This window comes from Crotalus tigris, unplaced genomic scaffold (genome assembly GCF_016545835.1).
Source record: "Crotalus tigris isolate CLP2741 ecotype Arizona unplaced genomic scaffold, ASM1654583v1 scf7180000017865.1625608, whole genome shotgun sequence".
Lineage (NCBI taxonomy): Eukaryota > Metazoa > Chordata > Lepidosauria > Squamata > Viperidae > Crotalus > Crotalus tigris.
Window position 1 is genome coordinate 559,817 of NW_024096686.1, and position 27,500 is coordinate 587,316.

Genomic DNA, 27,500 nt, shown 5'->3' on the forward strand with positions numbered 1-27,500 from the left:
TTTAAATTAAAACAATCATAACAAAAAATCAAATTAGGCTGGAGGTTTTCAGGCTCTCTGAATATGTTGGAATTCTGGGGAAGAGGAAAAACCAAATTCGACTTCCTTATTCACTCTGAATAGTTTAATATCTCTCGGAACTCTCCGAGCAAAGAGACTGCACCGCTGATAAAAGCACGGTAATACGTTTAAAAAAATACGTACGGATGAATGTGTCATCTGCTAAAGAAACATACTAGTTTTCTTTATCATAAAGGTATGCAAATAAAATGTAAAAATAGGAAATTGCAGGAGATTAAACAAGTTTGTCTACTCTACAAAACTGTAAAAGATTTGAAAGTCGGCAATACTGTTAAAGGGCTAAATAAACCTCTTTTAATTTTAGGTGGGGATACATGTTCATTTTTCACACTTTTCCTTTACTGAATTCTCCCTGTGAGTTTTCTGTAAATACATGAACTTTTATTCTCCCTGCCACTGTGATAGCTAGTAGCCTTCTGTATAGGACCAGAGTGCCCCTCTTTTTTTATATAAATAAGTTTTCAGTAAAATAGAAGTTTGTTAAATTAAGTCAAGTCTGTATTCTTTCCTTGGCCTTGCTCATAATAACCATCTTGAATTTGGAGGAAGCTAAGGTGGAGATTATTTGTACATTAGTAATGTTCACTTCATGTTTTGATTATAACTGTAATTGTAGTGTTTTATTCACATTGTATATAGATTTTATATAATTTTAACCTTTTCATATTATAAACTGCCCATAATTTTAAGATGGGCAGCCAATAAATTAAATCAATAAATAGGGGACTCAAAGTAACATTCTTCCATTTTAAAATGAGAGTAATATGGAAACATGAATGTCAGAGAAAAGGAGAAGTCCATAAGCCAGCTTTTTGTGTGGTTATTTTTATGGGTAAAAATAGATGAAGTATTTTTGCAATCTGAAGTGGTCCAGCTCAGATTCAACTTAATAAAATGGGAACCAAGCTGGAATAAAAGATGACTGCTGTGATGGGCTAAAGATGGGACACTTTAAGTTAAAATTGTTTAAGTCCTATTTGATTGAATAAACAACAATAATAATAAAGTTGGAAGGGACCTTGGAGGTCATCTAGTCCAGTGGTTCTTAACCTGGGCGATATTGCCCCCCAGGAGGCGATTTCATTTTTCAGGGGGGCGATGGAATGAAAAGGGGCGACGCGGGGGTGAAGGGACGAAAAGGGGGCGATGGAGCGAGAAGTTTTGGGGACACTTTTGAGCCTTCCCCTGCAGCTCTGAGTCTCTTTCGCCATTTGCAGAGAGACAGAGACAGAGAGAGGCACATCTCTCTCTCTCTCTCTCTCTCTCTCTCTCTCTCTCTCTCTCTCTGTCTCTCACGCGGATGTGCCCCTCGCAGGGCTCCTGATTGGCCCTGTGCCTGGGTGCCCTGCCCCCTGGGAGAAGCGCGGCCAGGAAGTCCCTTTCCCTGGCTGGCCCCGTCCGAGGTGCACATGGCTGGGGAACCGTGCGGGGAAGCCCTGGGATCCCTGCTGGGAGCAGCCTGCCAGAGCCTCAGCTGAGCGGGCCAGCCTTCCCGCAAGCTGCGGCCCCGAAGGAGAGCAGCCCCTGCGATCCCCAGCCATGGGATCGTTGGCCCAGCTGGCTGGGAAGGCACACCAGAGTCCCGGCTGCTTTGTCAGCAAAGAATGTGAGGTGAGCAGAAGATGGGGGGGGGGAGAGAAAGGGAGGGGGAGGCATTTTCCAACCAGCAGCAGAAGAGCCCTGGCCGGACCCGCGGGAGCGCCGCCTCCTGGGGCCCGGCACCGACTTCCTTGCCCTCCTCCTCCTCCCCTTCTTCCTCCTGCTGCCCTCCCAGATGGCAGTCTGGGCTGGGGTGGTGGCTGGTGGGGGCATCGCTCCCTGGGCAATGCTGGTGGGTCGCGGATCGCCAGGTGTGCCGCGCAGTGCGGAGTGGCCCCAACTCCTCTAGCACGATGGAACTACCGGCAGCATGGGAGGCTCCAGCATTGGTCCTGGCGGTAGGTGGATTATTGCTCTAGTTCCGACCGAGGATGCCGGTGGCATGGGAGAAGGTTTGGCGACGCAGTTGATGGGGGGCGTTCCGCGGATGCCCGGCAACTTAAGCTCGGGGACACCAGCGGCGGGAGGGGAGGCTTGGCGATGCAGCCGACGGGCGGGGCATTCCACAGATGCCCCGTGGCTCTGAATTGAGCCCGGAGATGCCAGTGGCATATGGAACGGCCTGCCAACATGAGAGATCTTTATTTTTGCGCAAAAAGGTTCAGAAGTGATTTAACAATCAGCAAATTTCTGAACAAAGGGGAGGGTCTGAATTAAAGCTTTATAGGTTTCTTTCTCTCAGGAACAAAGGAAGCATAGATGGAATCTTACATTGTATATGGAATCTACTTTTGTGTAACATTCAGATAGTTTCTCACACGTTAGCTCCATTTCTCATGGGAATACAATGAAGGCAGTTTTTACTTTTATACAATGTTTCTAAATATGCATTAGGTCATTCATGTACTGTTAATACAGCTTTTGGCCAACACAGCTTTCTTTCAGAGATTATGCAGACACATGATTTTTGCTTTTAGTGATTTTTCATTATTATTATTATTATTATTATTATTATTATTATTATTATTACTTTATTCTTCTTTATTCTATGTTATTCTATTTCTTTCCCACTTTACTCCCCCCTTTTGGAAGTTTTCCAGCTTAAACTTCCATTATTCTACCTCTGATTCCGGATCTCCTGAAGGTACCATTTTATATTCCCATAAGGCTAACATTGTCTCATGTTTCGCTGTTAATTGGGCTGTACTTTCTGAGATTCTCCGAATCATGGCTATAAGGCAGGGGATCAAGCAAGGAATTAAAATACATCCCAGAATTAACAAAACTTTCAGGCCTACAAACCTTCATAGTCATAGCAGCCTTGTTAATTCCAGGATCCATAGCAGTGGTCTCATTGGTTCCAGACCACCATTTACCATCTTCCCATATCCCTGTGCATAGGAGGTCACTTACTGCTACACAAGATTCTGTTTTGTTTCTTGAGTAACATACGTGTCCTACCAAATTGGAAGTGAGACCCCAATCACCATCTTTCCCACTTGTATAGGTTAAATTATTATTTTTAGACATTTCCAGTACCTTGGTATAATTTAACTCTTGTGCCTCCCATGGTTAGACACGCCTAAAGTATGGGCAATGTCTTCTGCTAACTTAACAAAGGTATTGGTTACATGTCTAGATACTTCAGGAATATGTAGGTTCTCCATTTCCTCATAATATGACCAAAATAATGATTTTTGTTCTGGTCTTTTGGTTGCAGTTATAATTTTGACTTCTATTTCTGACATTGGGTCATAGCCATTTGTATCTATTCCTATCCCAAACATCCATTTCTTACCTTCCCACCTATTTTGTTCTAGGAACCAACTGCCATTCTTGACTGTGAGAGTCACCAAATTACAGTTATCCGTTCCACAGGAATCTGCTTTTGTTTCATTCTTTTCAAACAAGATGTGGTCTATCTCTTTTGGGTCTTGGGTATGCCACTTAATACATGACCACCACTTACATTTGACCGCACATCCATCTGGTGGGCACAAGTACTTATGTTTTGGGATAAAGTTGTGAATATTACCGATCCCTCCGCAACCATATGTTGGAGTCCAATAATTAGCTGCTTTGCAAACATCAAAGGTGACGCTAAAACTGGAGTGTGGATTGGATTTCCATTGGGAGATCCCTAAGAGTGCCTGGTCCTTATAGCTAGTTCTTGTTCTATGTGTTTTGATTTGTAAGGCCCAACAATCAGGATCAGACTTCGGGTTATAACACTGATATTGGACACCTTTTCTACAAACTTTATATGTAGTTCTATTGTATGTACAAGAGTCAGGAGAACTATCTTGGCACCCTTCTGGTTTAACTGTATGGTAAATCAAAGTCTTGGTTATCTGGTTTCCTTGTTTTGTAGTTTTGATACAGTTTTGACAACCTTGGTTTCCCTGTGTTTCTGCTCTTTCTTGGTGTGTGCTACTCAATAATTCTTTATTAGAGGGTTTTTTGCATTATGACCTCTTGTGTAGCCATTGTACTGATTTGTGTAGGAATGTGTGTGCATATTAAATAATTAACAAATATTATGAGCTGTAGAATCCTCATATCTTCCACCGTGCGTAGAGAGACAGCTTCCTGGGGTGTCTCAGCAAGGTTGTTGATCACACCATGTCTTGGGAACCCGTTGCTGTATTTCTTGTAAATTTCAACACCAAAGGCTTGTCAGTCTTGTCCACCTTGTAGGTCACCGGATCTGCAGGTGCAGCTGCTTTCACTCTACTCCAATGGATCCAAGATTTTCCTTCCAGGGTTTTCACTGCCAAAGGAGAACACATGACAACAGTATACGGTCCTTTCCATCTTGGGCTCAAGGGATCTGATTTCCAGTGCTTTACCCACACTCTATCTCCAGGCTTGACTAGGCAACTGTGCTGACTCAACAATAGAAGTTTGAGAAACTATTGCGTAACCAGAGTATCTACATCCTTTATCCATAAAGCTAGAACCATCAGTAAACCATTGATAGTCTGGATTATGCAAGGGTTGGTCTGTAAGGTCAGGTCTGCAAGAATATTGTAGTTCTATTGTTTGCATGCAGTCATGAACAGGTTTGGTTGAATTAGGAATTGGCATTAGAGTTGCTGGGTTTAAAGTTGAACATTGTTGCAGTGTAACTTGTGGATTTTCTAATAAAAGAGCCTGTATTTTATGCATTCGTTGATTACTTATCCATAAATGTCCTTTATTGTCAATGATTGTCTGCAAGGCATGACTAGTATAAACAGTCACTGGAGCTGAAAAGGTTAACTGTTTGCCTCCTGCAATAATAGCATAACTGCTGCTAGAATTTTTAAACACTGGGGCCAGCCTTGTGAAGAAATGTCCAGGTGTTTTGACAGATAAGCGACAGGGCGGTTCCAACTTCCCTGTTTTTGGGTAAGGACCCCTAGAGCTACATTTTGTCTTACATCCACATAAAGTGAAAAGGGCTTAGATATATCAGGTAGTCCTAGGGCGGGGCTGTGGTGAGAGCCTGTTGCAATTGTCTCATTGCTTGGGTTTGTTCCTCTTGCCACAAAAGAGATTCTTTTTCTGGTCCCCTTAAAGCTTGGTACAATGGTTTAGCTGTGAGAGCAAAGTTAGGAATCCAAATTCTACAGAAGCCTGTAATTCCCAAAAAGGCTCTAACTTCCTGTTTTGTTTGTGGGATGGGAATCTGTAACACAGCTTGCTTTCTCTGGGGGCCCAAAGTTCTTTGTCCTTGTGAAAGTTCATAGCCTAAATACATCACAGTCTCTTGAACTAATTGTGCTTTCTTTTTGGATGCTCTATAACCACAGTCTTGTAACAATTGGAGCAGTCTGGACGTGTTTTCAAAGCAATCCTCCCTGCTTTGGCCAGTTACTAAGACATCATCGACATATTGAAGGCAACAATCCTCTTGTCTGACTAACTTCAGATAAGCAAGATCTTGGGCTAGGGCTTGACTAAAGCACGTTGGCGAATTTTTAAATATACGGCTACCACAAGGATTTGATTGCTTGCCAATAGATTTATTTAGGACAGATCTGGTGGCTCCCGTGTCAACTAGCATCGGGACAACCTGTCCTCCCACCCTTATTTTAACAATGGGCTCTGGGGGTGGGCGATAGAACCCTGTCCTCTTCAGTCTTCCCATTCCAGTTCAGCTAAGCCGATCATGTTTTCTTCTCTTTCCTCTGTCTGATTGGGATAAACTGGATGCTCTCTTCCTTTGAAGCTCTTTCTGAAGCCTCTCTGGAAAGTCCCTCTAAATCCTCTTCCTCTTCCATACTGGCGAGATTGTCCCCTGGGTTGGCCATTCCTCTGGGGGCACTCCCTTTGCCAGTGTCCTTCTTGTTTACAGATGGCACACTGATTGGGTCCTAGGCATGTTCCTTCCAATGCCACGGCTAACATTTCAACTTTCTTTTTTTTTTTCTTTTTGATCTGATTTACGTTCCTCCTCCCTGTCACGGTTACGGAACATATTGTAGCATTGAAATATTAGTGTTATCTGGTCCAGGAACCAACACCTCTCTTAGAGGGGCAATATTTTCTTCTGTCTTTATTTCTAACTTGCTCCTGGTGCGGCTAGAAACTGAGGTTTCACTTTCAAAGTTATTCAAGCTTTTATCTGTTTCTTGAAGGGATTCAGCTGTTGCTAATTTTCCTTCCTCACCGGCTTCTGGCTGAAATTGGGCTTCTCTTTCAGGCAGAGGGAGTGGAATTTGCTGATTTATTCTCCCTTCTTCTCTTCTAGGAACGTAGGGGGGTGGTCTGGCAATTTCCTCCCTATCTTCCTGGCTGAAAATCTTAGCTTTTGTTTGAGGCTTGGCTTTTTGGCTTGCCAAATATATCTTTGCACACTCTATCTGACATTTTGCTAACCATCTGGGTCTCTGTGCAATGTTGATTTTCCATAGGGGTACTGGTCCCAATAACCATTTCCAGTCACAATTTGATGAACCCGTGCAACGAGTTCGGGATTCGCCCATCCCATTTTTGGCCACCCTACGCCCAGGGCAGTCCACTCAGATTCACAGAATCTTTTTAACATGGCTGGATTTGGTTTTGGATCTCCATAATCCCTAGAAAAACCCTTTTTGAAATTCTTTAACATGCACTGGAGTGGCGTCTGGTCAACGCTCTCCTTTGACTTTTTCCCACCCATTTCTCTAATACACTACCATTGATCACTCAGCATGAGCTACAATGGTTTAACCTCCCACACAATCCTGCCTATTGAAGGCTTAAGGACGCCACCTTTGCCTTCTAGGGGGTGATCAGTCCCCTCTTCCGATCCAAAAGGGATCAGGTTTCCCCTGTTTTACAATACTTGCCTGCAGGCGTTTTCCAGACTCCTTTGTTGATTTAAGATCTGTCTGTCACCCTCATGGATCCTCAGACTGGAATGCTTCCTGATGGGTTAATTCCCTTTCCTCCCGTCGAGTTCTCCTCGTAGTCAAGAGCTACGAAGCCGGCTTTGGAGCTGTCGTCGTTTAGGAGAGGGGGGGGGCACCAGGGCAATCCGTCTTGGAAGGTTAAATCCTTTTTCTTAAAAGCCCTTAAAAATGTCCCGGCGGAGTCGCCATAAATCTTGTGGAAAAATAAAGCCTTAAAAAAATAAAGGGCTTTTACGAAATTCCATGGGTGAAAGAGAGATCTTTATTTTTGCGCAAAAAGGTTCAGAAGTGATTTAACAATCAGCAAATTTCTGAACAAGGGGGAAGGGTCTGAATTAAAGCTTTATAGGTTTCTTTCTCTCAGGAACAAAGGAAGCATAGATGGAATCTTACATTGTATATGGAATCTACTTTGTGTAACATTCAGATAGTTTCTCACACGTTAGGTCCATTTCTCATGGGAATACAATGAAGGCAGTTTTTACTTTTATACAATGTTTCTAAATATGCACTAGGTCATTCACGTACTGTTAATACAGCTTTTGTTAACACAGCTTTCTTTCAGAGATTATGCAGACACATGATTTTTGCTTTTAGTGATTTTTCATTATTATTATTATTATTATTATTATTATTATTATTATTATTATTATTATTATTATTATACTTTATTCTTCTTTATTCTATGTTATTCTATTTCTTTCCCACTTTAGCAGGGCTCCTGATTGGCCCTGTGCCTGGGTGCCCTGCCCCCTGGGAGAAGCGCAGCCAGGAAGTCCCTTTCCCTGGCTGGCCCCGTCCGAGGTGCACATGGCTGGGGAACCGTGCGGGGAAGCCCTGGGATCCCTGCTGGGAGCAGCCTGCCAGAGCCTCAGCTGAGCGGGCCAGCCTTCCCGCAAGCTGCGGCCCCGAAGGAGAGCAGCCCCTGCGATCCCCAGCCATGGGATCGTTGGCCCAGCTGGCTGGGAAGGCACACCAGAGTCCCGGCTGCTTTGTCAGCAAAGAATGTGAGGTGAGCAGAAGATGGGGGGGGGGAGAGAAAGGGAGGGGGAGGCATTTTCCAACCAGCAGCAGAAGAGCCCTGGCCGGACCCGCGGGAGCGCCGCCTCCTGGGGCCCGGCACCGACTTCCTTGCCCTCCTCCTCCTCCCCTTCTTCCTCCTGCTGCCCTCCCAGATGGCAGTCTGGGCTGGGGTGGTGGCTGGTGGGGGCATCGCTCCCTGGGCAATGCTGGTGGGTCGTGGATCGCCAGGTGTGCCGCGCAGTGCGGAGTGGCCCCAACTCCTCTAGCACGATGGAACTACCGGCAGCATGGGAGGCTCCAGCATTGGTCCTGGCGGTAGGTGGATTATTGCTCCAGTTCCGACCGAGGATGCCGGTGGCATGGGAGAAGGTTTGGCGACGCAGTTGATGGGGGGCGTTCCGCGGATGCCCGGCAACTTAAGCTTGGGGACACCAGCGGCGTGAGGGGAGGCTTGGCGATGCAGCCGACGGGCGGGGCATTCCACAGATGCCCCGTGGCTCTGAATTGAGCCCGGGGATGCCAGCGGCATATGGAACGGCCTGCCAACATAACGTGAGCCGGGGTCTCCCTGCAGGCCCGGCGGGCAGCAGAGCTGGGTGCCTCCAGCTGCGACGGGGTCTTCTGCTGCCTCCTGCCCCCCCTCCCCACCCCTTCGGCGCCTTCTGCCTTTCGTTCTCTCTGTCTCCTCACCTGGAGAAAGAAGGGGGGAGGGAGGGAGAGGAAAGAGAGAAAGAGAGCGGGAGAAGGGAAAGAGAAAAAGAGAGGAGAGAGAGAGAGGGAGGAAGCGCAAGTGCCTCTCTCTCTCTCTCTCTCTCTCTCTCTCACACACACACACACACACACACACACACACACACACTGAGTGGAGGAAGAGGACTGGCAGACCAAGGGTAGAAAGAGGGAGAGAGAGGGAGGGAGAGAGAGAGAGAGAGAGACCCTTTTGACATCTAAAATGAAGATAACACTGAAGATATATACTGTATAAAGGTAAAAAGGGATATCTTCAGTGTTATCTTCATTTTAGATGTCAAAAGGATTTTGCGGCTCCCAGTGTTTTGTTTTCAGTGGTCATTACATTTAAGTGTCTTGAATAAATAAAATAATAATGAAATACATGTATCACGAAGTTTGGGAATAAAGTGACGGATGGCACCAAACTTTTTCACACAGTTGAGATATGGGAAAAAGATTGGAAATAAATTATTTGCATCGTATGTCCTGATGACAATTTTAAAGAAAACAAAAAAAGGGTTTGCATAAATTGAAGAATTATTTCCTATGTTGTGATTGAGAGGTTATGTTGGGGAAGGGGGGCGATGACAACTTCCTCATTAGCTCAAGGGGGCAATTTTTTCAAAAAGATTAAGAACCACTGATCTAGTCCAACCCTCAGCTCTGGCACGAAACCCTACACCATTTCAGACAAATGGCTGTCCAGTCTTTTCTTAAAAATTTCCAGTGTTGGAGCATTTACCGCTTCTGGAGGCAGGTTGTTCCACTGGTTAATTGTTCTAATTGTCAGGAAATTTCTCCTTAGTTCTAGGTTGCTTCTCTCCTTGGTTAGTTTCCATCTGTTGCTTCTTGTCCTGCCTTCAGGCACTTTGGAGAATAGCTTGACTCCCTCTTCTTTATGGCAGCCCCTGAGATATTGGAACACTGATAGCATGTCCCGGATGCATCCAATTGACTGGATGCATCCAGCACACTAAGCCAAAAGCAAAAAAGCCACATTTACTAATCCCATAGTGAATTCTGCTTGCTTTTTCTCTTGAGTGCAATCATATTTTTTTAGGGCAAGGTTGCAAATGCTTAGGGGAGCTTGTATTTCAGGAAGCTTTTTCTTTTATAAGAGGAAGTTGTGGAAGTAAATACCTAGTTCCCAAATCATACAATTTCCTGTAGTACTTGTGGTTTATTTAACCCTATTACTAGGTATGCATACCAGACTAAATGAAAACAAAGTAAACCACATCTGTCTGTCTGTCTGTCTATCTGTTTGACTGTCTGTCTATCTATCTATCTATCTATCTATCTATCTATCTATCTATCTATCTATCTATCTATCTATCTATCTATCTATCTATCTATCTATCTATCTAATCTACCCACCCACCCATCCATCGAATTTGTATGGCCACTCATTTCACAAGAAATAATTCACGACTGTACAACAAATAATCTAAGACAATAAATATGTCAAAAGTAGTCAAACTGAAGTTTTAAAAGTAAAAAACAAATGAGCTTAGATCATTAAGGGAGCACCTCAATATTTCACAGGTCCCCTGAGATTCCCAGGCGTTGATGACATAATCAGTGACTTCCAGAAAATAAGTAGGAGTGTGTGGGGAAAAATGCACGTGCAGCAAACTGCCGTGCTTTCCCCCCCCCACCCACAAACCTTATAACCTTTTGATACCCTTTGTCCTAATGAAGCAGCCAGAAGGTCATCTGCTGTTGACTTAATGCCTCACCTACCTAAACAGATATTATGCTTAAGTTCCTTCCTATCTCTTCCTGTCTTTGTCAGTTCTTTCTCCTTTTGATCTACCTGTATTTGTTCTTACTTGGTCTTTGACCATGTAATGTGTTACTAGAAAATAGTTGCTTATATGAAGGAATTTTCCAATGAAGAAACTTTATGTCAGCATCTAATGGTTAAACTTATGAATGTAAAATGTCAGCATTTAATGATAAAGCCTATGTATGTAACAAGTATATAAGAAGCAATAAACTCAGTTTATCAAGCTGTGTCCTGCAGCTTCAAACCTCTGCTCAAGACATGCCTGTGTCTGGAGTAGGGGAATATATGTGTGTGTGTATAGAGGAAGAATGTTTCAAAAGATAGGAAGAGGGGTGTGTATGCGTGTATGTGTGTGTGTAGAAGAAGAATGGTCCATAAGGTAGGCAGGCGTATGTGGGGGTATGTTGCAGTGATGGAATTCAGCCAGAGGTCCATGTTGGTTACATTTGTCAGCAAGAAATACATTGGATGGAAGCAACTCCAAATAGGTTACAGGTTACAGCATACAGGCTAAACTATTTTAAATTGATTTTTTTTCACCAGTCTTATCGCCCTGGTAGCCAAAATTAGGCCAGATCGGGCTAGAGGAACTTGGCGGTTCTTCCAGCAGAGCAAAAGAGCCGCAGGGGCGAAATCCGTCCCACCAGGACAAAGCCAGAATCAGCGCCTGCGTTTTGAATCTCGCGCGGTGAAGGCCGGTCTGACGCCCCCGGTCCAGCTCGTAGCGCGCAAAGGTCGGGCAGGACCAAAGCGATCATGTGAGAAGCTTTTGGAAAAAACAACAACATCGTAGTTCCTGAGTTGGGCTGGGTCTTAAACTGTACCGCAAGGCTCGCTTTTAAACTCGGCTCGCCACTTCCCCTTCTTCAGAGACGCTGACGGGAAGCTTAAACCTTACGACTGTTGTCCTGAAGATTGCCGTGCCGTCGTCAAGATGTTGCTGACGGAAAGAATTATTCTGATATTGTCGCTGTGGACTCTGAATTCAGGTAAGTTTGGAGGGAGACGGCTTCTTCTCTCTCCTTTTTTCCCCCAGATCGTGTAGGATTAATAACAGCTAATTTAAAACACGCGCGCTCGCGCACACACAAACCTAACCCGAGCGTAAGATCCATTGTTATTTTATTTGTATTGAGATTTAAGAAACTTGCTTTGTGCTTAACCTCCTCAGCCTGTCAGTTATGCAAAGCTCCCCCCGTGCAAGAAAATTAGCTAAGCGGCAGAATCTGAACGAATAATCGTGGGCTGAAATCTCTGCGGAAATCTCTTAGATCCTCTTTTTAGAGCCAGCCCATCTCCCTTAGGTTGTTGGTGAACTACACCTCCCAGCAGTTTCAGCCAGTGTGATCTTTCTTTTTGGGGGGAAATTTTTGCCTTTTACAGTAAAAACTGCTGCAGTCTGCAGATGCAAGCAGTATTAGTACTTTCAGGCACTCCCCCCCCCCTTTGTATTTTAGTTGACATCTCTTTTCCTTTGTCATCCACATACTTCTCTGATCTCTGGTGACAGCTTGGCACAGAGCTAGGAGATATGAGCTACTGTGGGGAGACACTTTGATTCCAGAATTCAGCCAAGCAGGCTTGTTTGGAATGTGACTGTAGAATATCTAGTCCTTTAATCGGTAGGTTATTTAAAACAAGTTTTTAAATTTGCCTAAAAGGAAACTTCCCAGTTAGGTAGTCACTCTTTTTTTAAAGGTAGCATTCTAACATTAGATACTCAAGAACTACTATATAATTTAAATTTAAATTGTATAACTTCTTCTCCCAAATATGGAAATATTTCTTCAAAGGCAAAGTATATATATGGTGCAGCAGGCATTTTCATAGACAAATAAAAAAAATGAAATAATAATGGAGGAATAGTGACCTACCCAAATTCCTTAGTGAGTTTCCATGACTGAGGAAGTTGGGAGTCTTTAGTTTTAGCCAGACTTCTCTATGCTTCACCAACTATTATAGGAGCAAACCCCAATAAAATCAGAAAATGTTTATTTATTAAATTTATAGGCTGCCCATCTCACTGCTGATACTATTTCAGAATAAATGTTTGTGGGATTATTCTACCAGGTATCTTTCAATCAAGTGGCAATAAATAAGAGAGCCAGATGTTAAGACTACCATATCAGAGAAGAAAAATCTGGATGGCCACTACATGACACTAGAGAGCTATAGAACAGTCTAATATGCTTCTATCAAGTGATCTTCTGGATTTTTCCAGACGATATGTGATAGATCTACATGGTTTTTTTTAAAAATCAGGGTTAGTACTTCTTAGCATAAGTCTGTTCAGATCAGTAGTGTTAAGCCTGTACAAATCCTATCTACCTTACACTGAGCTATTTAACTTGAGCACTGGAGATGAGAGGAACACAGTCCTATACAAATCTATTCTGTTGAGTCCCATTGATTTGAATAGGATTTACTTGTAATAAATCACTATATGATACCAACCTTTATTCTTGGAAGGTCTTTGGGTTTGCATAATATAGTCTTTGAGGCGGAGATCACAATGGGATTTACTCTCACAGTTGCTTATTATGAAATAAATCCTATTGAAGAACTGACTTTTAACTACCAACTCTATGTAGGATTGTGCCCACTGCACTCTGAGAATTGGGGTACTCCATTTTATTTATTTTTTCTCTCTTCTCCTCTGCTTTCAATAATGAGTTGTCTACCAAGCAGCAGTATAATTAGGAGTGCCCATTTGCACTGTAGAGAGATGTTATAGTTCTGGGTTAAACTATTCTACGTTCCAAATTCTATCTTGACACTGCCTTTAAACAAGTGCTGCTACTGTGGGGGAAAGAAGCTAGCAGTATTTTGCATAAGGTTTACATCTACAGATGAGCAGTTACATTGAGGTCAGTAGGACTGATACCGGTATGATGTAAGCTGCTTTAGGAATGTGTCCTCTTGATGGAAGGTGAGCAAAAGGTGTGTAGGAGGCTATCTTGGCAATCTACTTGGCACTGGATTTGGTTATACTAACTATGCAGTCCTGTTTATTAATATGTGGACCTTGGAGTGTCTTCTAAGTTTGAATCCTGTCTACTAAAGAGCTCCAAAGAAATTGTGCCCTCTGGAGTGAGATGGTGGATTCCCTACTGCCAGTTATTTAATTCCAAGGAGAGGTCTGTTGGGTAGGAGAAAAAGTGGCAAGATTTAAGAAAGGTGAAAATAAGTATCTGGTGTACTCTGTGCCCATCCCACAGATCATTCCATGAGATTGGACAATTAGCACCCTCCAACGTTCCTACCTGCTCTGTGGTTTTTTTTCTTTTTCTTTTTAAAAACAGAGTTGTTTTAGTTAAGAAGACTGACATGTCTCTTTTTTAATTTCAAAGAATGCCTGTGGGCTTCATGTGCTGAGCTTCATTTGGAAAAATTCAGGAAAAGGAACAAAAGAAAAATGGAGTGGTGGAAAGGAAGTTGAACAGGTTGGCTTCAAATAAGTGGGTATTTTCCACACCCTCAAAATATTGCCATTTGTTTGGTCTCTGAAGTGGCTGGATCTATTTTGTTGTATAAGAAGACTAAGGAGGATTAAAATCTGTATTCATTCAAAACAAAGGAATGAGCTTAACGAATAGATACTGGTTTGTCCTGTTGAAGTGGGCAGAGCTTGTCTCAAAAGTAGAGGGAATTTGGATAGCAGATGATCTGCAGATTCCTTGATGTTGACAAAAAAAAAAGTCTTGTTAATGCTTGTGAGTCGTGAGACATTTTGATATGTAAACCTTACTCTGTGATTCATCATAGCTCTAGGATGAATGTCACCTCAGGCTCTTCCACTGGGCAGAAAAGATCCATAGACTATCTCACTCTCCCACTGTCAATGTTGATGAAACACTTAGCGCTCAAAATTTAATCTGGGCCTTGCTGATTAACCCTGTTTGCATAGGATCCTGCAAAATCGAGGGGATTTCTGGCACTTAAAGTAGCATTGCTATCTCTATTATCTCTGTGCTTTGAAAGAACCACATACTGTGCAAAGCCAATTGTACAAGAAAGTATGGAGGAATTATAGGTTTGATGTGGTAGTGTAGAACAGGGATCTCCAACCTTGGCAAATTTAAGACTTGTGGATTTGAACTCCCAGAATTCTGGAAATTGAAGTCCACAAGTTTTAAAGTTGCCAAGATTGGAGTATCCTGGTGTAGAAGGAAGAGATTCTTCTGCTGAAATTCTCACAATGATAGGAGAATACCAAGTCCTCTTGTACTCTTAGCTTTATAAAGCACAGTAATTGCTTACTTTTTTTTCCCTTTTAGCTTTTTCAATAAAGGAACCTAAAGAAACAAAACAGGCATGGGGGTATGTTCCTGTCAGAAGCAATGCAAGCATGTTTTGGTGGTTGTACTATGCAGACAGTCCCACTCAAAATTTCACACAACTTCCTCTTATCTTATGGCTGCAGGTAAGTTGGGGGTAATTATTCTAAGTCAAGCTATTAAAAGCAACTGAAAATCAGAAATATTATGTCTGATGTACCACACAAAGCTGTGCTGTTAATTGTTTGGATTTGTAAGTTGCTTGGAGTGTTTTATGAGCTTAGCTACTGCTTTTGAAACATGATTACCAAAATAAGCCGGGCCATTTGCAAATAATTATAGCTGCATAACACTCTAAGCCAGGGGTATCAAACTCACAACGTCATGTGACGTGTCACGACGTATTGCGACTTTTTTTCCCATTGCTGGCACTGGGGTGGGCACAGTTTCGGCATGACACATCCGGCCTGCGGGCCAGCAGTTTGACACTTCTGCTCTAAGCCAAAATTGAGGAAACTATATTATGCTAAGCTTCCTCAGAGCTCCATCCTGCTTGTTATGTGTTGCTCGTTAAGCTACTTGGAGTATGGAGCTTGTCATTCTTTGCTAATATTTCCCTCATCTCAAACTACAGAAGCTTTTAAAGATTCAAAGCACTGTCAAGAATTGGGAACAGCAATTCAAATCGTTAAGGGCAAAAACTAAGTGATGGCATAGCATAATTGAGCTATAGAATTTTATTGTGGCATTTCACGTAGTCAGGTCCTATGCCTATACAGGTAGTCCTCAATTTACAACCATTCATTTAGTGATCATTGAAAATTACAACAGCACTGAAAAAAGTGACTGATGACTGTTTGTCACATGTATGACTGTTGCAGTATCCTCATAGTCACGTGATCAAAATTTAGATGCTTGGCAATTGAGTCATATTTATGATGGTTGCAGTGTTCCGGGATCATGTGATCACCTTTTGCAACCTTTCTGACAAGCAAAGCCAATGGGGAAGCCAGATTCACTTAACAACCAAGTTATTAATTTAACATCTGCAGTGATTCACTTAACAACTGTGGTCTAGAAAGATTGTAAATGAGGCAAAACTCCCTTAACAGCTGTCTTGTTTAGCAACAGAGGTTTGGACTCAGTTGTGGTTGTAAGTCAAAGACTACCTGTAACAAGCAGGAATTAGGTTTAGCTTGGAAAATTCAGAAATTCTGCCTGCTGGGCATCTTTTAAAGGCCTGCAATTTCTTTCCATATAGACCAGGGGTGTCAAACTCAATTTCATTGAGGGCCGCATCAGCATTGTGGTTGCCCTCAGGGGGCCGGGTGGGTGTGGCCGGGGTGGGTGCAGGCTACTGGGTGGGCATGGATGGAGTGGGTGTGGCCTACTGGGTGGATGTGGCCAGCTCTACATCATTCACGTCAAGGGTGCCTGTGGGGGCCTGGGCAGGATTGGGACAGATCTGAGGGTCTCTGGCAGAAGGGGGTGGGACCAGGGCAAGTGCCAAGGCATGGTCCACTGGAGGAGCCTCACTGTTCCTCTCAGGCCATGTGGGGTGGGGGTAGGGACTTATGGAGCTAAGACTGAATGTGTTTCATTATAGATGGCCACCACAAAATTGTACATTGGTTCCCGCCTGGCCTGGGCCAGGGCCAAGGCAGCGGGGCCGTTCCCTCACTGTTTCCAGGATGGCTTCGCGGGCCACATGAAACCACGAGCCGCATCCAGCCCCCGGCCCTTGCGTTTGACATGTCTGATTTAGACTAACATAGCCCTTTCTGAGAAAAAAGTTCTACAGGATTCTATCTAAATTTGCGTTAGAGTCTTGGAATGGAACCATTATGTTCATCACTCCTTTTCTTGGGAGATAAATGGAAAAATAAAGATAGTAAGAAAAATGTTTGATGTATTTCCCTCCATTTCTCATCTCTATGTTTCCACAGGGAGGCCCAGGAGCTTCAAGTTGCGGGTATGGAAATTTTGAAGAGATTGGCCCCCTAGATGCTGATTTAAAACCAAGAAATACAACTTGGGTATTTGTCTTAACTTATAGTGGGAAGACTGGGCATGTTCTGGCAGGCTACGTAAAAAAAAAAAATGGCTAATTTCCAATATGTTGATTTTTGTTTGAAATGTAGACTTTGAGATTTTTCTTGCTTCTTTTCCTTTAAGCAGCCCATTTACTGAATGCTTCTGAAGCTGTCTATTATTTAAAGTGATCTTACTCTTACTGTACATCTCATTCAGGAGCCTAATAGATTACTTGTCTTTATGCCAGGAAATCTTTATGTGCTGTATTTTTCGGTATTATCCTTGTGTTAAACAAATCAAGTAAGACTTTAGATATTACTTTGGATTCATTTTTAAAGATTACCAGTAAGACTGCTTCTCACTATCCTGAAAGTCAAACAAAAACATGTATATTAAAAAGATAGATATATACATACACATGTACACACCAATGTATGCATAAACACACAGACAGACAGACAGACAGAAACATCTGGATAATTTATAAAACCTTAAAAGAATGAACTTAAAATTGGGGGAAATTTTGTTTAGAACCACAAAGTATGGAAGGTATGACTCTGCAAAGTTTGCAAGTATTAATAAAGACTTCTATGGCTGAGGTTGCCTAAGAATAGCTAATGCTAAGAGATATTTAATAAATGCCTCTAGGCTTAAAATACAGCAATATTAAGTAATGTGTTATCCTTTCAATGCAAAATAAGCTCTCCCATCGTGTCTTTGTGGGAATCTTTCAAAGACTCCTCCTTTCATTGTGATTCCTTTATGCTGCTCTCCCTCTGTGTGTGTTGCTGATGTCAGTGTTTCCTTTGGGTGATGTAGCTGCAGGCAGCAAGTCTTCTCTTTGTTGACAATCCTGTTGGCACCGGATACAGTTATGTTAATGACACCCTTGCCTATGCCACTGATCTCAGCATGGTCGCTTCGGATATGATGGTGGTTCTCCGAGAGTTCTTTAAATCAAAGGTGGAATTCCAGGCAAGTACAGCTGGAACAGCCCATGGAAAGCCATATTGTCCACTACACTGTATCAAGCACTACACATTAGCACTTACTCAGGCATTTCAAAACTGAAGTACACATCACACAAATCTTTTAAGCTCTGCTGACGTTTATCAAATGGCTTTGGGAAAGAAACCTTGCTTAAATTTCTTAAAATTGCACATATTGCACATTGAGCCGAGGTGGCGCAGCAGTTAGAGTGCAGTACTGCAGGCCACTTTAGCTGACTGTGTTCAGCAGGTCAGCGGTTCAAATCTCACCGGCTCAAGGTTGACTCAGCCTTCCATCCTTCCGGGGTAGTTAAAATGAGGACCCAGATTGTTGGGGGCAATGTAAATATATATATACATTGCTTACTGGTGTACACCGCTTAGAGAGTGCTCGCACTTAAAGCGGTATATAAGTCTCATAAATAAATAAATATGCTGGCTTCCTTGCAAATCAGCATCTTGACCAATTGGGATCCTTGTTCATGCCACTAATAGTTATGCTTGCAAAGGCTCCTGCAGACTGTTATCTTGAACAGTATCTGCTAGAGGGCAAGTCCTGTTGGGAGTGCTGACATAGCAGGAATTCACAATTTGAGTGTGCCCGAAGTCTAGATTTAACCCCCCTTTTCCCTCCTTCAAAGTCTCTCAGAATATGAGGCAAATGATGGTGTGTTGAAAGGTTCCTCATTCCTGCTAGCATAGAGATTTCTCTCTTCTGAAAATTGGTCCTTTAATGGAAGCCAGCCCATGTGCAATACTTTAATGGAGTGTTTTATAATCCTAGGCCTAATTTTGGCTGGAAAGACTTAGAGCGTAGGATCAGTCCTAAGAAGTAGGCTTTTTACTATGATTAGAGGGAGATATGAAGGGTCCCTGCAAATTCATTGGGTTGCTCTGTCATTAAAATGGAGTGGATTCTCTAACTTTAGGAGGGAATAAAATTAAATGTTAGTTTTTTATTTTTGGATTGAAATCCCAAATGTCCTAGTTGATGTGTAAATGACTTCATTTGGTGTACAGGTAAAACATGAATTATGACGGGTCACTTAGCGTTACAGCAGACCCCCCCCCCAAAAGGTACCTGTACTTACAACCATATTCAGAGTTCTGACAATTGCTTCCCTACCCCCCACCCCCGTGATGACATAATTGCATTTTGGGTGCTCGGTAACCAGCTTGCCTTTATGTGATTTACAAAGCTTTTCGCCAGAAACTAGGCTTTGCTTAATGACACTGGCATTTGCTTAATGATTGCAGTAAAAAACATAAAATTGGGCCTGATTATATGACATAATCTGCTTTGCACTGTAATGAATCCCATACCTATGGAACGGGCAGGACAGACATGCAAGGGGGTGTCTAGCTGCAGAAGGAGGCCATTTTGCTTTGCTCTTCTGAGGAAAGATTTACCCGTAGGGTTTATGGGCATCAGGCAAGAGGAAGAAAAGAGTAAAGGTTTATGTACTGAGCAATTCTTTTATTTTTGTGGAATGTTGCTCAAACTCTTTAATTTTTTTAATGCATTTTTCCTTTCAGACAATCCCCTTCTACATCTTTTCCGAATCTTATGGAGGAAAAATGGCAGCTGCAATTGCTCTGGAAGTTCATAAGGTAAAATTGATCTTTTCCTCTCAGAGAAAATGGATTCCCTCACGGTAGCTTAGATTTCTTCTGCAAGATCTTGAGGGAAGAATAAATGAGGCATATAAAATCCTCCTCAAATCAAGGTTGATTTCTGATTATTATATGGACACCTTGATGTAGTTTCTTTGGTAACAAGATGGAAGTGTTTTACTACTGCTTCTAGGATGTGTTTCTGACCTCCCAGTCTACTGTAGTCTATGACCCTTGGCTTTCTAATGCTCTCCTTTCCCAGCATTAACTAGATTTCACTGCTTTTGCTTTTTTCAGATCAGTCAAAACTAGCTAGGTGCTGTCATCTCTGATGTGAAATATATATATATTCCCATGTCAGGTGTGAAAGATCAGGTCCACATGGGGTTCAATTAAACTGATTTATTGTTATAGACCAGTGGTTCTCAACATTTTCTTCACCACTGACCCCCTTTAAATACCTTTTGTGGACACAGACTAAGGCATGGACCTCCAAGACTTAACTCAAGATTTAAAGCATAGTATTTCTTCAAGCCTTCATGAATCCCCAGGGATCTGTGGACCACAGGTTGAGAACCACTGCTATAGACTATGCACCAGAAACTACTAACAGCACTTGCTTAGAGTTAGATAAGAGTCATGTGGATATGTGGACTTTGCATGAGACTCAGGCACCAGGTGCAATCTTCAGACCAAAAGATATTGTACATCCCTGCTGCAACCAGTTGTGTAAGCGCACATTGGCAGTAGGAGCCCTGGGTTAGCTAGTGATTTAGTAGCTACTCTTTCCCCTTACGATTATCAGAAAATGTGGAAGAAAATTAATGTGGGAGGGAGGGAGGGAGGGAGAGAAGGAAGGAAGTAAAATGTAATGTACAAATTACATAATATCAAGTACATTTTTTATTAAAGAGATCTTGGGAGGATCAAGTTCATCAGATGTGTCTGTTCCAGACTTGATTCCTGGCATAGACCTGATAACTAGCACAGTGGAGGCAAAGAATGTTAGTACTAAGCTAAAATAAACTGCATAAGCAGCAAAGTCCACTGACAAGATGGTGAGCAGTTGATCACAAGGCAAGTCCCGCCCCTTTTGTCCATTCGTCATTGCACAAGCTTTCAGAGGGGCAAGGCTTACACTCCATCTACCACCTTCCTGATCTTGACATGCACACAGGCCCGTCTGTGTGTGAAATTGCTAGAGATTTGATTGTTTTTAACCAAGAAGCATCTTCCTTAGCTGTAGCATCAGCTAAGAAATTGACCTACTTTAAAATTCTGCAGTTCCTGTTTGCCTTCTTCCTACCCTTAAGGGAAGGTGCTTGAAAATATATGATACATTTACCTCAGAATACTTAGATTTTAATTAAGCCTTAATTCTGTTTTTTAAGGCTATTCAAGCTGGAACAATCAAGTGCAATTTTCATGGAGTAGCCCTTGGTGATTCATGGATTTCTCCTCTAGGTATATTCATGTGGAGCTAAGTACATCTGTGCTATTATGTATCTTCCAATGTATTTCTTGCCTCTTTCTGGCAAAATCTGAAAAAAAGTTACGGATATTTTAAAATTCGGTACCAGCAACTCAGGTTCAAGGGAGAATGTAGAGGCTTGGTTTTATCTCAACTTGACTTCAGGTACCTTAGGATTAAAATCTCTCCATCTTATCTGTATACCAAAATTTTTCAATTCTGCTTGTCTATCAGATAATTTTTAGAGACTGAGGAAGTTTAATATGGAATCCTTGGTGCTCTCTGCAGTTGTTTTATTACATGACTAAATAACACCAATGATGTTACCTAGTTAGGTAATAAAATGTCTGAACTAAGTTCAGAGAGCGCTAAAGATTCTACAGTTCAACCCTTAGCTACAGATATTCTCTTCTATTGGAAATTTAATATTCCAGCCACTTAGAATTATATGTTCAATTATATATGGCTTTCTGGTTGGTTATTTTAAGTATGATTAAACTGGGCAATTTTTATCTTAAAGGAAAGAAGATATTGCATGTTGGAATAGGAGATCTAACACATGATCCTGATTACTGTAAACAGAATGCCATTACTAGATACACAATGGCCGTTGTCAGTGTGAATCTGGATTGGCCTTCCCATGTGATTTGAAAATTGTCCAGAGGGTTTACTCCCCCTTCATAATCTTGGCTATTCTTCAGAATATGTAATACCAACACGAATGAGATCTTTTTAAAAATGTGAATAGTTTAATGTCATCCTCCTCAGCCTGGTAGCATCAAGATATGTTAGTTAGAATACAAGGCTTTCAGCACCCAGCCAGCATTGGCTATCCCTCCAATCTGGGGATGATGGAAATTTTGTATCAATGCTCCTGGAAGACTCCAGATTTTGATATTTTGGGATAATAAATAGTTTGATGCTAAATTAGATCTCCATGGATTTAGAGATTTTTGTGAGGCTCCACTGATGCCACTTTAAAAACTAGGAGTTCTTTCCCTGCACTGATGCTGCTGCTACCGCCTCTTCCTCCCCCCCCTCCTCCTCCTTTTGAAAAGCTGCCAATTTTAAATTGCTAGGATTGATTTTATATAAGTTCTTATTCTGTTCTGGTGCAGAAAACATTCAGGAACTTAAAACAGTTTAAACAGAGCTTTAAACAGCTTTAAATAGAGAAATGTGAGAAAGATACTAAGATAAGCCCACTATTCTGTTTTATTTTTTAAAAAAGCCAATCTTAATTTTTGTTTCTTTTAGATTCTGTGCTTGCTTGGGGGCCTTACCTATACAGCACTGTAAGTATATACTCCATGTTTTTTTTTAAAGTTTATTAATGTTCTTACAACTACCAGGAAGAACAAAAAAACCCCAAACTTTTGAATACAATTCGTACAAAATATAAAACTCTGAATAAAACTAACACAAGGAGGGGAGAAAAAGAAAAATAACTTGAACTATTCTATTTTAATAAATAGGGTAAATAAACTTTACTACTATACAGATATATCAAGATTATCTTTATATCAAAATTCATGCAACTTTGTTTTTAAAGCACAATTTAATCCTTGACCATACAACATCTAATGAACCTGTTTTGCTGCCAATAAAGAGTCAATTCAAGTCAACAAATTTCATTGAGCCTAGCTTGAAAAATGCTAGATGCTTACTTCCTTCCTTTCTCTCCCCTCCCCCCTTCCTCTGCTTTTTGACTGTTCATGAGAGTTGCCTTGTTGGATCAGACCAGAAATGTTCCTCTAGATTCCTGGAATTAGTGTCATAGTCAGCAAGTTCATAGAATGTTATGATCAACATTTGATTGGTTATAAACATAGGCTAGAAGGAAGGAAGCAACTGGGCCTCAAAGGCTACATCTGCTCTCAGTGCATATTGGGATCTACAGTACTTATGTGTTCGTCATGCAAGCACATATTCTCCATGTGCCCCCCTTTCGGTACAGCTGCTCCAGCTGCCCTTAGCTGTTTTTGATCCCTGAAGATGCCACCTAATGGCATTGGTATTAAACTAGGCTTGAACAGCAGGGTCTCAAGTGTGCTGAGATTTATCCGCCTCGCCAATAGGCCATAATGTAAGATCCGCTTGAAAGGAAACTATCTAAAGCATAGGTGGTAAATACAGACTCTTTAGAGCATCACAATTCCCTTTACTGAGGACTTCTAATAGTTTCTGTTTGTTGACTTTGCTCAGATTAATAAAGACCTTCTACCAGCCCTCTAATGTATTGTTCCAGGTAGCCTCTACATTTCCTTTGAAGCCATTGCAAATAATATCTTGTTAAAATACACATTGATATTGGGGTGATTTGCTGCCCAGTTTATATTCCTTTGAAAATACTTGAGGCATATTCTGCAATGTTGGTTCTGAATTTCTTTTCCCCCCACTTTTCTGCTGTGCCATCACCCCACTCCCTATACTGCAGTCTTTCCTGGATGATCGAGGCTTGAAGGAAGTCACTATTGCTGCCAAGAAGATCTTGAATGCAATGAATATAGGGGCATTTAAGCTTGCTACCCTGCTTTGGGATAAAGCAGAGGATATCATAGAAAAGGTAAAGAGATTTAGTTAATTGATTATGTGCCATCAACCTGATGGCAGCTTCTCGGGATCATACGGGTAGATTTTGTCTCTGACAGTTTGTCTCCAGCTTGGTCTTCAGGGTCTCCCCATGATGCACTGATCATCATTGTAACTGAGTCCATCTACCTTGTCATCCTCTTCTTTCCATTTTCTCAGCATTTTAGACTTCTAAGAGAGCTTGATCTTCACTTACAGTAACATAAAGCCTGGTGACTTGACTAAGAACTCTGGTTGGATTTCTTGTATGATCCATGTTTTGGTTTTCTTGGCTATCTGTGGTATCCTCAGGAGTCTTCTTCAACACCAAACCTTAGAGCAAACCATGTCTCTTGTTGTAGAATCTCTATCCTTAATCTCATTTCTTTTCTTGTCTAGAACACAAATGGCGTGAATTTCTATAACATTCTAACACATGACTCTTCAAGCGACGCAGCTCTTTCGTCCACTGCAACTGAAACCACCCCATTTTGTAAGTTGAGTCAGAACTCTTTTTAGCAAGAAATAGTAGTTTTAGAAGATCAAAGATATAGCCCAGGGTCTCCAAACTTGGCAACTTGAGCCGAGGTGGCGCAGCAGTTAGAGTGCAGTACTGCAGGCCACTTTAGCTGACTGTGTTCAGCAGGTCAGTGATTCAAATCTCACCAGCTCAAGGTTGACTCAGCCTTCCATCCTTCCGGGGTAGGTAAAATGAGGACCCAGATTGTTGGAGGCAATGTAAATATATATATATATACATTGTTTACTGGTGTACACCGCTTAGAGAGTGCTTGCACTTAAAGCGGTATATAAGTCTCATAAATAAATAAATAAACTTCTCCCATGCTGGCTGGGGAATTATGGGAGTTGAAGTCCACACATCTTAAAGTTGCCAAGTTTGGAGACCCCTGGTGTAGCTCCTTTACAGATGCTAGCAGTTGTTACCTTTTTCCACAGATAATCTTGGGAACTCCAGCATGTCTGAACTCATCACATACTAGCCCTCTCGATATATATATAGGGAGCTTGCATGACATGCCTGTTGCAACTGTGCAATGGAGATCAGAACAAACAGGAAGTAACAGCTTTCAAATTCTCCTTCTCTGCTTCTGTGCTCTAAAAGAAGTTGCTGAAATAAAGTTTCAGGAACTCAACAATGGAGTGTTGCATGAAAAGATGACAGTTCTGATTATCTATACAAGCAATTGTTCTGTGATTGTCATATTGGATCTCCATTGTTGATAAGTACCTAACATTACATTAGTGAGCATGGCATTAAAGTCTTGTCAGAAGTTTTATTTTTTGCTTGGTGAGTGGGGTAAGCTTTTGCAAGTTAGGGCCATAATGTATATACAAGATCTGGGATTTGACAAAGGACTGCTAGAAAGGATCTATACAGGATCTACTTCTGACTAGATCCAGGGCTTTTTTGTCATAAAAAGCCCAGAACGGAGTTCTGGCACCTTTTTTTTGGATGGAATCTTGTAGGGTAGGCAAGGCAGGTTGTATGATATGTGTGAGTTCCAGCACCATTTTTTTTTTTTTATAAAAAACCCACTGACTAGATCTGATTACATTTTGGTAGGCTGCCACGGATTCACTGTTCAGAAGTCATGAACAAATGTCCCTTTACATGACTGGAGCCACATTTCAGTGGTTTTAATTTTAATTTAATTACTTTACTTTAATTAATTTTATTACTTATTGACCTGCTGCCATATTAGGGCTGGGGAAGGTAGGAGGAGGGTTGGGTTTTTGTTTTGTATATATATATGATTTAGTTGTTGCAATTGATTGTGTGTGAGAGAGAGAGGGGGGGAGAGGGAGAGAGAGAGAGAGAGAACACAGAAGATAGAATATTAGGTTTGGGAGGGACCTTGAGGTCTTCTGGTCCAACCCCGCTCAAGCAGGAGATCCTATACCATTTCAGACAAAGGGCTGTCCAGTCTCTTCTTTAAAAATCTCTACTTATGGAAACACCCACAGAAAGAAAGAGAAAGAATAGGGCATCCAACTATACAAGGGGGTCCCTTTCCGGTAAACTTCAAATGCTATTTTTCTTTCTCTTCTTTCTTCAGTAAAATTGTTCCAGCGTCATGTACAAAATCAAATTAAAGACAAGCTGAATGACCTGATGAATGGGCCCATCAGAAAGAAGCTGAAAATAATTCCAGACCATGTCAAATGGGGAGGTATTGTAATATCCACTGACTCCATCTAACACAGTGTTTCTCAACCTTGACCATTTTAAGGCATGTGGACTTCAACTCCCAGAATTCCACAGCCAGCAATGCTGGCTGTGGAATTCTGGGAGTTGAAGTCCACATGCCTTAAAATGGTCAAGGTTGAGAAATACTGATCTAACACTCATGTAGTTTGTTGCACGGTATATCATAGCTGACTGGAGAATGAAGAACTCTTTGATGAAGCTCTTCTCTTAGGAAATTATATTTTTCTATTATGATAAGTTAGGATTGAACAGTGGCAAAATGTATTTTATCGATCTGCAGGCATTGAACTGATGTACTGTCCTTAAGGGGAGCTGGGGGTATTTATTTATTTATTGTGCCACCCATCTCAGGGATACAATGACTCTGGGCAACTTTACAATAACGTCCAAAGTGATGGTTCTCCTGAATTTAAATGGAAAAGAGTTATTTTACTTTTTTTCCCCCCTTTTCAACTTATAAAAATGTCATCAAAACAGAAAAGGCAATCTGCCTTTTCTTACTCTTTTGTCATCACTCTGCAGGGCAATCAGCAGGTGTATTTATGAATATGGCTGAAGACTTTATGAAAAACGCAATTGATATTGTAGACAGCTTGCTGGAAGCCAATGTGAATGTCACGGTATACAATGGGCAGCTGGATCTCATTGTTCCTACAATGGGTAAGAGTAGTTTTTCCCGCGGGAGTGGCTTGGTGGAGACAGCAAAGGAGGTCAGTGTTGTCAGGCGCAACTGTATAGAGGTAATCCTCCACTGAATGATCATAAGGGAGCCTGTCCATCGTGATCATAATTCGTGACGGTCCTGAAATGGGTCAGTCATGTGACCGGCCTGATTTTACAAGCTTTTTTTGCAGCAGTTGTTAAATGAATCTGCACTTGTTAAGTCAACCAATGGTGTGTTTTTGTCGAAAACTGGAAGTAAATGCCGGTTTTCAGCACGAACGGCGTGAAACGCCAAGTAAGATAAGAAAGTGAAGAGATCAGAAGCAAAAAGTTAGAAATAAATGAGTGAATGGTAGAAGGATGATAGATGGCATAGCTCTAGAAGGAAATTGGGGCTATAGAACCCAGAAATAGTAGAAAGAAGTGAGCTGGGTTAGAAGAGAGTATTGAAGAGAGAAATATAGTGAGACATTAATGGTATCAGAAGCTAAATCTTTTGTATAGGAATGATGTTTTGCTAGAAGGTAGGATCAAGGCATTGATGTATGAATAAGTAAGAAGTAGCTGGCATAAACTTGTTTGTGGAGGTTATGCTCTCCCTTTCATCTTAAAATGGGACTCCTGTCACCCATTCTTCCATACAAGTAGTAGTTCGCATTGCTTTTCGGTTTTAATGATGACATGATCCTTAGCTAAAGTACTGGATTTATTTCCTAAGCCCTCTTCATTTCTACTTTGCTGCATTTTGAGACTTCATCAGTCTTTGCATGCATATGCCAAACTAGATTCTTCTTTTCAGTTACAGTTTATTAACCCAGAGTAAATAATTAGTGTACAGTATAACATTAATCTAGGCAAGCAGTGTGCTGGTTTTTCCTTAATGAGATATGTAAACCAGACCACTGTAGTATGTTCAACAAATCCAGGTGAACAAATCTAGGCTTAGTAATAAGTATGAATGCAGCCTATGTTATCTGCCCACTCAGCTGAGCTGAGTCCGAGTTTTTGTAGTAGATGGTTGTGTTGGTCCTTTGGAGCAAAAATGACTGGACCTTTCAGGTCTGTTTGATCAAAGGCATTCACATCAATGTCTGGTAGACATAGACTCC

The 27,500-nt window shown here is 41.7% G+C and overlaps 1 protein-coding gene across 3 annotated transcripts in view; it reads left to right on the plus strand.

Annotated features, from left to right (window-relative positions):
- Positions 1-24: 24 nt before the first annotated feature.
- SCPEP1 (serine carboxypeptidase 1) overlaps positions 25-27,500 on the plus strand; it is a 32,204-nt gene continuing 4,728 nt past the window's right edge. The window contains exons 1-13 of one of the 3 annotated variants that reach the window (XM_039343592.1): positions 25-179; positions 11,086-11,531; positions 13,893-13,985; positions 14,820-14,965; positions 16,766-16,855; positions 17,673-17,828; positions 19,379-19,453; positions 20,848-20,920; positions 22,185-22,222; positions 23,365-23,493; positions 23,898-23,991; positions 25,577-25,690; positions 26,251-26,388. In XM_039343592.1, coding sequence (XP_039199526.1) covers positions 14,891-14,965; positions 16,766-16,855; positions 17,673-17,828; positions 19,379-19,453; positions 20,848-20,920; positions 22,185-22,222; positions 23,365-23,493; positions 23,898-23,991; positions 25,577-25,690; positions 26,251-26,388 — 982 coding nt within the window. In that variant the 5' untranslated portion in view covers positions 25-179; positions 11,086-11,531; positions 13,893-13,985; positions 14,820-14,890. Of the gene's footprint in view, positions 257-11,085; positions 11,532-13,892; positions 13,986-14,819; positions 14,966-16,765; positions 16,856-17,672; positions 17,829-19,378; positions 19,454-20,847; positions 20,921-22,184; positions 22,223-23,364; positions 23,494-23,897; positions 23,992-25,576; positions 25,691-26,250; positions 26,389-27,500 lie in introns of all 3 variants that reach the window. The other 2 variants (XM_039343589.1, XM_039343590.1) reach the window with 2 other exon arrangements.